The sequence below is a fragment of the Mesoplodon bidens genome, assembly GCF_964165515.1.
Source record: "Mesoplodon bidens genome assembly, chromosome: 18".
Lineage (NCBI taxonomy): Eukaryota > Metazoa > Chordata > Mammalia > Artiodactyla > Ziphiidae > Mesoplodon > Mesoplodon bidens.
Genome location: NC_138175.1, coordinates 56,439,261 through 56,450,787, shown reverse-complemented (window position 1 = coordinate 56,450,787; position 11,527 = coordinate 56,439,261). Strand labels below are relative to the sequence as shown.

At 41.2% G+C, this 11,527-nt stretch overlaps 1 protein-coding gene across 1 annotated transcript; it reads right to left on the bottom strand.

Annotated features, from left to right (window-relative positions):
- Window positions 1-1,590: 1,590 nt before the first annotated feature.
- LOC308605810 (vomeronasal type-1 receptor 4-like) lies at window positions 1,591-2,504 on the bottom strand (the record flags this gene model as incomplete). Its single annotated transcript, XM_081216077.1, is given in 2 exon segments — window positions 1,591-2,480; window positions 2,483-2,504. Coding segments are annotated over 2 exon segments (912 nt in total).
- Window positions 2,505-11,527: the final 9,023 nt, after the last annotated feature.

The window sequence follows — 11,527 nt, the reverse complement described above, 5'->3', positions numbered from 1 at the left end:
ATCCGATTGTTCTTCAAAGTACAGATTTCTCCCCAAATTTTGTTTATGGACACTGAAGTGTTCCTTAAGAAGCTTGAGGTTCTCTGTGGCTCTCCTCTTTTCCTTCTAAGCTTCCATCAGAGCTGTCCTTAATAGTTCTTTCGTGGTGATGCAGGGTTTTTTTTCAGCAGGCACTTCCAAACTCTTCTGTACTCTACCAAATATGCAGTTCTAATGGCACTTTCACATTATTAAGTATTCTTTATCAGATGTACTCTTACTTCTCAGTACCAATTTTTGCCTTATTCTCTTTGGGTTGCTAACAAAGAAATACCAGAGCCTGGGTAGTTTATAAACAACTGATGATTTTTTCCTCAGTGTGGCAAAGACTGGGAAGCCCAAGATCAAGGCACCAGCAAATTCACCGTCTACTAAAGGCACCATTTCTCATTCATGGAGATGGTCCTCTAGCTATGTAGTCAAATGTGACTCGGGGCAAATGAGCTTTTCTGCGGTACTATTATGAGGGCACAAATCCCATTTATGAGGTCACTTCCCTCATGACCTTATCATTTCCAATATCACCACCTCCTAATACCATCACCATTGGAATTGGGTTTCAAATACAAAAATTAGATGGACAAAAATGTTCACACCATCAGAGGAACCAATGAGAAAATTGATTATTTCTTTACTGCTGGAAGGTATGAACGCTGTAAATTTGCTTACTTATTCCCAATAAACCTTAAATTGGTAATAGGAATCTCACCTTTGTTATGTTTTATGAGCTACTCTTACTGGCAGCCTTGGGATTTGCATCCTGAATTCCTTTACTTGCAAAAATGCCCAATTAGCTTCTGTATATTATAGGAAAAAATGCTTTTTTACAGATCTCAAATTACATGCAATTTTACCCCCGAAATCATGTATTTTAAAATTTTCAACACTCACCTGATGTCTTTTAAAAATTAGCAAAAACATGTTTTGTGCTCTCTTTCAGCCATTCTAGATCTTACTGGCCACTTCCAAATGAAAATGTTTAAATGTGCTAATGTGCATTCATAACATCACATTTCAAATGAGTGCAATCTCTTCAAAGATGAAATATAAGAAGTTCATATTTAGGCCCCCCAAAATCTTTACTCTCTGAATCTGAAATACCCTTCAGCTTAACACCACACTGTCCACTATTTTCTGGGATTTTTTTTCTTGAATGACCATCTTGGATGCTGTTTATGTCGTGTAGCTTTTCCTACAGTTCCATGCATACTTTATTTCTGAGAAAATTATTATTCCAGATTGATAGTCACACACAGAAACACTTCTCCATAAGTCTCAACTCCTGCTTAATACTGCCTAGACTCTGAAGCTCTCTTACAAGCATTAATAAAATTTCATTTACATAAGTATTTATATGATAATTGCACAATAATGTATTTAAAATTGTATTTTGATGTATTGTTTCTTCAGGAGCACAAACTTAACTGTTTTGTTTACCACCCTTGTAAGTGACTGTTTAATAATTGTGCTTAGAACTCAAAGAGGGATGAATAAACAGCTGAACAAAGTGCATATACAAGCAATTTACATATGTCTCATAAGACTAGGTGATTATTTAATCTTTATACAAGAAAAGAAGAGCTTGGATACTCTGAGGTCATGACTTGTGAGAATATAGGGGCTTACGGTTGGGAAACATGCTGTAATCAGTGCAGCAGAGTTCACCAGCCACCTGCTGGGATTGTTAAAAAGAGCCAAACAAATGTGCAAGATTGAAGAGAGAGGGTACAAAGACACAAAAGTGCTCACCAGGACAAGGGTGCTTTGGGTGGCTCTAGATTCAGGGGAGGATCTTGGAGAGATATTGGTTGTATGAATGTATAGCACCCTTTGCTTGTGCCTAGGCAAGATGAAAACCATGGAGCCACTGGACCAGATCATGAGCACCAAACATGAAACATCAAGAAATAACAATAATCCTACATTCAGTAAGACTGTGATTCTGTTATGAATTAAAGCAGAACAGAATCCCAAATCTTTCTTCTTTGTGATGTTTTTGTTACTCCAATTATCTGTCACATACCTAGTAAATATATTATTTATCAACACGTGCAGAATCCAGCAGAGGAAAATAGAGGATTCAATGTATTTGGGAAATTTCATTTTAAGCTGTGCCCACCTGGAGTTCCTGGGACTGATGTTGATGACCTGGCAGACACTCAAGAGGCAGATGTTGCCAATGGACACACCCCTGGCCTCTCTGTGAATATAGTAAACAATTTTGCATTCAATATCATTGAGAAAATGTTTCCACCCAAACGCTTCCATTGTCCTTGGGATTCCTGTAGAGAGCATGACCAAGGAGTTGGTTATAAGCAGACGCTCAACAATCAGATCTGTGAATCTTGGGCTGTATACAGTGAAGTGAGAGAAGAGATAATGGTAAAGAAGAGAGAAATTTCCCAGGATTCCAAATATATTCTGGGATAGGAAGATCATTTTATTGCAAAATCTCTGGTAGCCATCCTGTCAGTTCTCTGTGAATTATATTTCCCTTCTGAGCTAGAGTTTCCTGAACAGAAAGATGAGGCATGTGTTACATGTGTCATATCAACTGAAATCCAATCTTCTCAACTTATTATTAGTTTCCACTGAGATAGATTACCTTAATGTTTTTCTTTTAATAAGAGGTTTCCAAGATTTTTTTTTTTTTTTCCGGTATGCGGGCCTCTCACTGTTGTGGCCTCTCCCGTTGCGGAGCACAGGCTCCAGACGTGCAGGCTCAGCGGCTATGGCTCACGGGCCCAGCCGCTCCGCGGCATGTGGGATCTTCCCGGACCGGGGCACGAACCCACATCCCTTGCATCAGCAGACGGACTCCCAACCACTGTGCCACCAGGGAAGCCCCAAGATTTTAATATATAAATTTTAAAGAGCTTTTATATGTCATATGATATCACTTATATGTGGAATCTAAAAAAAAAAAAGTTACAAATGAACCTATTTACAAAACTGAAATTGAGTCACAGATGTAGAAAACAAACTTATGGTTACCAAGGGGGAAAGGGGGGAAGGATAAATTGGGTGATTGGGATTGACATATACATATTACTATATATAAAATAGATAACTAATAAAACTTACTGTATAGCTCAGGGAACTATACTCAATACTCTGTAATGACCTATATGGGCAAAGAATCTTAAAAAGGGTGGATATATGTATATGTATAACTGATTCACTTTGCTGTACAGCAGGAACTAACACAACATTGTAAATCAACTATACTCAAATAAAAAAAATTAATTTAAAATGAAAATAAAATAAAAGCAGAGAAAAATCTGAAAAAAAAGAGCTCTAATAATGAGTGAATCACTGCTATGAAGGTCATACATGTACTTGGCAACTTCTTTATTTTTCCCAAACCTGTGAGAAGGAACTACTATTACTTTTATTCTCAAGAAGAGGAGAACTTAGATACAGAGAGATTAAGTGATCAGACTAAATTTACACCATAGTTATAGGCAGGAAAGGACTTAAACTTGACTTGTCTGGTAAAAAACCTAGCATGTTTAATCACAATGACATACTGACAAATCCAGGTAGCTGTGTTCTCCTAATAGTTTAAATATATATTTAGCTGCTTTGATAATGTGTCATAATATTTTAAGTCAGTGGTCATTTATTTTATAATTTTAGTTGTAACAAGTTTCCATTATGTGTAAAAATTTATTTCATAGACAAATAACAATTGTTCGTAAAGCTTTAGAGATCTTAACCAAACGTAAATTCTGGGATTTTTAAATTCTACAGAAAGCTGCCACATGGTCAAGTTGGATTTAATAAATAAAAGAGCGGCTCAGTGTCAGGTCCACAATAGAAAGTGTCACTCACTTTTGTGCCTGAACAAAATGTAATACCACCAAACACAGGAATTATCGAATATCATACTGTGCCATAAAGTAGTTAATATGAATCTCTAATGTGTAATATAATTGTTAGTGTAGAACAATTTTTAATAATTTCTGATCACGTATTCATGAATATATTAATTCATGAGTAAGAGTATTAACAAGAAAGGTAGATTGTCTTATATTTTTTTTTTTTTTTTTTTTTTTTTTGCGGTATGCGGGCCTCTCACTGTTGTGGCCTCTCCCGTTGCGGAGCACAGGCTCCGGACGCGCAGGCCCAGCGGCCATGGCTCACGGGCCCAGCCGCTCCGCGGCATATGGGATCCTCCCGGACCGGGGCACGAACCCGTATCCCCTGCATCGGCAGGCGGACTCTCAACCACTGCGCCACCAGGGAGGCCCGATTGTCTTATATTTTAACATTTAAGAAAGTATGCAAAATGGAATCTCTAATGTGTAAAACTGTGCTTTTTATTAAATTGGAATTAGACATTTTTAATCAATAGTAGAACATTTTTTAATAAGCGAAAGTATCACGATATATTTGTGTCTGACTGCGGCTATCTAAGACTCATCATAAATTTACATTTTTCTTATGTATTGATTCCTTTTCTTCAATAGGGAAAACAGACTCATCAAATTAAACAGACCAAAGACATTTTCAGGAAGTAACAATTACGGTCTCCATTAAGTACTTCATATACCCAGAGTTAGAGCAAACAGTTTTATACCAGGAACTGCCATTTCGATTCACCATTTCTGCACAGGCCTAAATGACTTGTAGATTCATCTTACTCTTTATGATAAGCAGAAGGTGTTATAGGCACACACGTCTGCAGTAATCCTGAAATTTTAATATATGGTTTCAGTAAACGAGTCTGAGTTTCAGACTGCGTTCAAAACTATGGTTCTTAAGAAAATTAAAAGTCAAGCTGCATTATCACTTGGAATCAATGCTGGGAATCAAGGTCATTGTGGATTACACTAAATCATACTCTATAAGTTAGGAGCCATTATGGATTGATGTTGGATCTATAATCCTGATCTCTCTTTACTAGTCCAGCTCAAGTCTCAGAATCATTCCATCCTTCTGTGTGGCTTTGGTGCTGGACTAGGTTTGAACCCTGAAGAATTCCTCTTTCTGAGATAATCACTTACCCCTGTTCCTGATACTGGCGGACTCTTCCTCTCAGACTGAAACAGAAAATTGTTACATGACTTCTTTCAGTTCCCAGGATGCTGTGCAATGCAGTGTGATGGTTTGAAAACCAGCACCTGTGTTACATGGGGGGCAGTCAGACCCCTAGATATGGGTTTACGTTTCTGTGACCTCCCCTCCCCTCAGAACTGCATTTATCTTTTCACTTTTAGCTGCAGTGCGAAAGCAGGCTCAAGAGGATATGTGTGAAAAATTTAATTAACTTTTTTTTTTTTTTTTTTTTTTTCTTTTTGCGGTATGCGGGCCTCTCACTGTTGTGGCCTCTCCCGTTGCGGAGCACAGGCTCCGGACGCGCAGGCCCAGCGGCCATGGCTCACGGGCCCAGCCGCTCCGCGGCATATGGGATCCTCCCAGACCGGGGCACGAACCCGTATCCCCTGCATCGGCAGGCGGACTCTCAACCACTGCGCCACCAGGGAGGCCCTAATTAACTTTTTAAAAGCTGTTAATTACCATTAAAACTACAATCAATTTGTCATTCCCAAGGAGACCATTGTAGTGCTTTGAGAAGCTTTTTCTTTTATATGATCTGGGGAGGCAGACAGGTTCTCATATTGAATGAGCAGGAAATACTGGGTTGACTGGTGAGAGTCTGGCAATGAAGCCCTTGTATCTTGCTGACTTCTCTGCTCCCCTGAGAAATTTTTCTACCCAACAGTGAGCTCTTTCCTAATCTTCAGACCCACAAGCATCAGCATCAGTTAAGTATGCGCAGAGAAATAGAACCAAAGTGCCTGAGAATTTCCAAGCCCTATAAGTAAAAGGAAGACCATGATGACAGCAATTTATATTATAAATTATTGGATATATTTGTCCAACTCAATGCCAATTAATTTGGAAGTCTAAGTGGTGATAAAGATGCTTTCTAGTAAAATGTATTTTACCAATATGAACCCATTCCCAAGTAGTCTAAATAGAAAAATATACATAGAAATATATAAATCTATAAGCCTCTCCCCCCCAAAAGCACCTCAATAGTAAGTTTTAACAGATGCTACTATTTATTTAACTGTCACATAAGTCATTGCTACTTACTCAGTTCAAGAATGTTGAATGGTTACTACCATCCTCTACATTTTTTCCCTGCATTTTCAGCAAAATTGATTGCTTTTGTAAATAAATAAATATAAAATGTGAGTTCAATTAATCCTTTTTTCTGCATACAAATCTATATATTTTTTCTGGGTTTACTGTTCAAACCCTCCCAATTTCCAAGCCAGAAATAAGAGCAATATGCTAGACTTCCCCAGTAACTACTACATCTATACACACACACACACACACATACACAGAGAATTTACGTTCATTTGCTATTGCTATAAAATCAGAGTGACTAAGATTGTTGTGGTCTGATAAACGAAGAGGAATAAGCATGAGATGGAGGCTTGGAAGGTTAGTAGGTTTATTAGTAGTAAACCTACTAGTAGGTTAGTAGGTTTCTGAGGATATTGGCAGAGGGATGCTGACCCTGTAATATGCAGGAATAGTTCAGCAGCTTTGAGTATCAGATACTTTGGGGACACACAGATTATTGTATTTTTTACAGCCTAGAGTAGTGACATTGAAGATGGAGAAAATGTGATGAATAAGACAACTTGAGAACACAGTTTTTAAAAACATTTGTGATAGACTAGCTGTAGAAGATGAAGAAATTTTGAGGAAGATGTTTAGACAGGATGGACGAGCCATGTGCTGTGGGTATAAACAACCCCAATATCCCAGAAGCCAAAAAACAAAACAAAACACCCTTCGAGGCAGCTGACATGCACATGGCATTGACCTCGCTCAGTTTTTACTCTTAGCCCATTGACAAAACTGGTCACGTGTTTGGCTTATTTCAAAGGGGGTGGAAAATGTGGAGGTACCTTAGTAAGTCAGGAGTAGTTTGCATTTCTGCCTCAAACCCAGTCCAACCAGTACAAATAATAGAAATCACACATTTGTAAAGACCCATGCAGTCCTTATATGCGGCATATCAGGAGTGGAAAAAGGGAATATATCAGTTGTGGGAATAAGTGTCATGAAGTTTTGTAGCAAGTTAGCTCACACATTCAACACAAGTACAATCAAAATTATACTCAGTTCTAGTAAATTTCAGTCCATATGTGTTACTTTGTGTTTAAGTATGAAGTGACACAACTGACTTACAAAAAAGAAAGTGTTTTGGTTTTTTGTGTGTTTAGTTAGTCATGCTGAGTAAGACACAGCCTAGGATGGCTAATGTGACTCATTGATTCTCTCGGGAGAAAATACAACTTCTTCTTCCTTATTTTTTTCTCCACAGCCTGTAGCAAGTAAAGGTCCAGTGAAAGATCAATCTACATGGCAAAAAAAAAAAAAAAGGAAAGGAAAGAAAGAAAACTACACGTGTTGATAAGATCATTTCTGACAGGTTTTTACCACCTATTTCAGTGTTTCTGGGGGGGGAGACACCCCAGATTTCCCTACTCTGACATGTTCACTGATGTCATTCCCCTGATCCTCAATTTGAAAGTGGATAAAAATGTTTTCTCTGCTTTTTCTTTAAGAAATTAAAAATAAAGGCTGTGTACACATGATCCTCTAATGATTTTCAGTCAGTGGTCATCAACAGAGGAAAGGCATAGAATCTCATATCCACAGAAGCATGACGTTCCTTACAGGAAACTTCTCCCTGAAACCAGAGCATCACCTTTCCCATGTGATCAGAGGCTTTCATGGGTTTTGCATTGCTCTGCAGTCAGCCCTACCACATGGACTTAGCTCTGAGAATCTCACATCAGATGACTGATGTACATGTCACAGGACGCTGATCTCTTACCAGATCCTGCCTCTCTCTCTCTCCCTCTCTCTCTTTTTTTTTTTGGCTGCACCGCACAGCATGTGGAACCTCCCCGACCAGGGATCAAACTACGAACCCCGCAGTGGAAGTGCGGAGTCCTAACCACTGGACCACCAGGGAAGTCCAGATCCTGCCTCTCTTAATATCTCCTGCAGGGCCACTGCAACACTCGAGGATTTTTCCTGGAGCCATCTGCCCCATGCAAGTACACTTCCAGGTTTGGACAGAAGCTTTGATTTTCACTGAGATGCCTGTTCTGCTCAATCAACCTTTCTAGAATTATGATGTTCTTCTCTTCTGAGAGCCCCCATTTCAAGATCTCTCTCTCTGCTAATATAATTCATTTAGTAAAATTGAACGAGAAACAGGTAAGAAGCAAACTATGCAGGGAACAATATGGAGGGTTCCTGTACCTAATTTATGTCTCTGATATAACCAAAAATTGATAAACGCAGATTCATTTCTTGATCCGAGTTCAAACAGGATGTAGAAAATGGAATTAACATTGCATGAAATCCAGCTGAAGCTCAGCTATGAGGTACCAGCCCTCCTCATAAAGAAGCAATAGTTCTCCATCATTTGAAGCACACTGTGGACTCAGACAACTGGACCCCGAGAGTGCAGGCTCCTCACTAGAATCCCATGCCTGCATCACATGAGATATTCCCAAAGAATTCTTAAGGGTGAAGTAGGGGACCAAAAAATAAGATAAATCCATAGTCTGCACTATCGTCTTTTCTATCTGATATTACCAGCATCTTGGCCCAATATGATCTTGTCACTTTCCGCTGGGCCTCCCTACTTTCCACTTCCATCCTCTGATTATACCTTACCTACACTTCGGAGCAACTTTAGTTTTCCATTTATCTTTATCCACAAGTAACCCAAATATCAACTGTGTGTATCATAACCCCTTAGGAATCCCAGGTCTGAGTAACTAAATCCATGACCTTAAAAGTCTATAAAGTTTTCCTAATTCCCCCTCCTTTTACATTTTTTTTTTTTTTTTTTTTTTTTGTGGTACGCGGGCCTCTCACTGTTATGGTCTCTCCCCTTGCGGAGCACAGGCTCTGGACACGCAGGCTCAGCGGCCATGGCTCACGGGACCAGCCGCTCCGCGGCATGTGGGATCTTCCCAGACCGGGGCACGAACCCGTGTCCCCTGCATCGGCAGGCGGACTCTCAACCACTGCGCCACCAGGGAAGCCCCTCCTTTTACTTTTTTTTTGCGGTACACGGGCCTCTCACTGCTGTGGCCTCTCCCGTTGTGGAGCACAGGCTCTGGACGCACAGGCTCAGCAGCCATGGCTCACGGGCCCAGCCGCTCCACAGCATGTGGGATCTTCCCAGACCGGGGCACGAACCCATGTCCCCTGCATCGGCAGGCGGACTCTCAACCAGTGCGCCACCAGGGAAGCCCTCCCTTTTCTAAAAAAAAATAAATTTATTTATTTTTGGCTGCCTTGGGTCTTCGTTGCTGCACGCGGGCTTTTCTCTGGTTGCGGCGAGAGGGGGCTACTCTTCATTGTGGTGTGCAGGCTTCTCATTGTGGTGGCTTCTCTTGTTCAGAGCACGGGCTCTAGGCGCGCGGGCTTCAGTAGTTGTGACACACAGGCTCAGTAGTTGTGGCACACGGGCTTAGTTGCTCTGCGGCATGTGGGATCTTCCCAGAGCAGGGCTCGAAGCCATGTTCCCTGCATTGGCAGGCGGACTCTTAACAACTGCGCCACCAGGGAAGCCCCCTAATTCCCTTTTTATGGATTATTTTTTGTAATTTCCATGTACTTACACTCTCAGGGTCTCCACTGTTCTCAAGTTAGTCTTCCCTGCAAAATGTGTCAACCTAGACATAGCATTGTCCCCTCTCTAATTATCTCAATAGAGAATCTAGTTTTTTAAATAAAGCCTAGTTTTTTAAGAAAGTCCATATGGACTTTATTAAAGACTCTATAGGGAGTTCCCCGGTGGCCCAGTGGTTAGGACTCCATGATTTCACTGCCAAGGGCCCGGGTTCAATCCCTGGTTGGGGAACTAAGATCCTGCAAGCCATGTGGTACAGCCAAAACAAAACAAAAAACAAAAATGAGCTCAAAAAAAAAAAAACCCCCACTCTATAAGACAACTTACTGGGGGGCAGCAGTGTACCCCATAAATACCTGTTTAGTAACCTTGCACAGCTAATCAGTTTTTCTTATAAAGTCCCTCTGGGCTGCTCCACCAATGGAGGCTGTCAGCTCTTCCTCTTCAGCCTATGCAAGTGTCCCACCCTGCTGACTACTCTTTGTTCTATCCCAGATCCACTCCCTGTCTTAACTTTACATTCTTTACCCATTTTTTTTTTTTTTTTTTTTTTTTTTTTTTTTTTGCGGTATACGGGCCTCCCACTGTCGTGGCCTCTCCCGCTGCGGAGCACAGGCTCCGGACGTGCAGGCCCAGCGGCCATGGCTCACAGGTCTAGCCGCTGAGCGGCATGTGGGATCCTCCCGGACCGGGGCACGAACCCGCGTCTCCTGCATCGGCAGGCAGACTCTCAACCACTGCGCCACCAGGGAAGAATTTTTTTAAAATTTTTTTCTTTTTTCTTTTTAAACCCCACATGTGTTTATTTATTAATTTTTTTGGCTGTGTTGGGTCCTTGTCTCTGTGCGAGGGCTTTCTCTAGTTGGGGCAAGCGGGGGCCACTCTTCGTCGCGGTGCGTGGGCCTCTCACTGTCGCGGCCTCTCTTGTTGCGGAGCACAGGCTCCAGACGCGCAGGCTCAGTAGTTGTGGCTCACGGGCCCAGTTGCTCCGCGGCACGTGGGATCTTCCCAGACCAGGGCTCGAACCCGCGTTCCCCGCATTAGCAGGCAGATTCTCAACCACTGCGCCACCAGGGAAGCCCTACCCATTTTTTTTATGATGGTAACATACACATAACATAAAATTTACTAGATTCATCATTTTGAAGTTCACTGTTCTGTGGTATTACATACATTCCACTATTTTGCAACCACCACCAGCATCCATCTTCATAACTCCTTTGTCTTCTAAAACTGTAAATCTATACACTTTAAACAATAACTCTCCATTTTCTCTCCCAAGCACCCGGAAAGCATCATTATCCTCTCCATATGTATGAATTGGACTACTCTAAGTACCTCATATAACTGGAATAAGTATTTGTATTTTTATGACTGGCTAAAGGTTATAAAATGGCATTTTTTCATAGCTAAGTATCCTAAAGATTCATCCATGTTATAGCATATTGCGGAATATCTTTCCTTTTTAAGGCTAATAGTCTATTACATGTATATCCCACATTTTTTCCACCAGTGAATGGATAAGCAATACATATACATACAGATAAGTATGTACTTATTACCATTATAATCCTTGTTTTCCAGTTGTTTTTGTAGTTCTCCTATGTTCATTTCTTCTTTTTTTCTTTTTTTGCGGTATGCAGGCCTCTCACTGTAGTGGCCTCGCCCGTTGCGGAGCACAGGCTCTGGACACGCAGGCTCAGCGGCCATGGCTCACGGGCCCAGCCGCTCGGCGGCACGAGGGATCCTCCCGGACCGGGGCACGAACCCGTGTCCCCTGCATCGGCAGGGGGACTC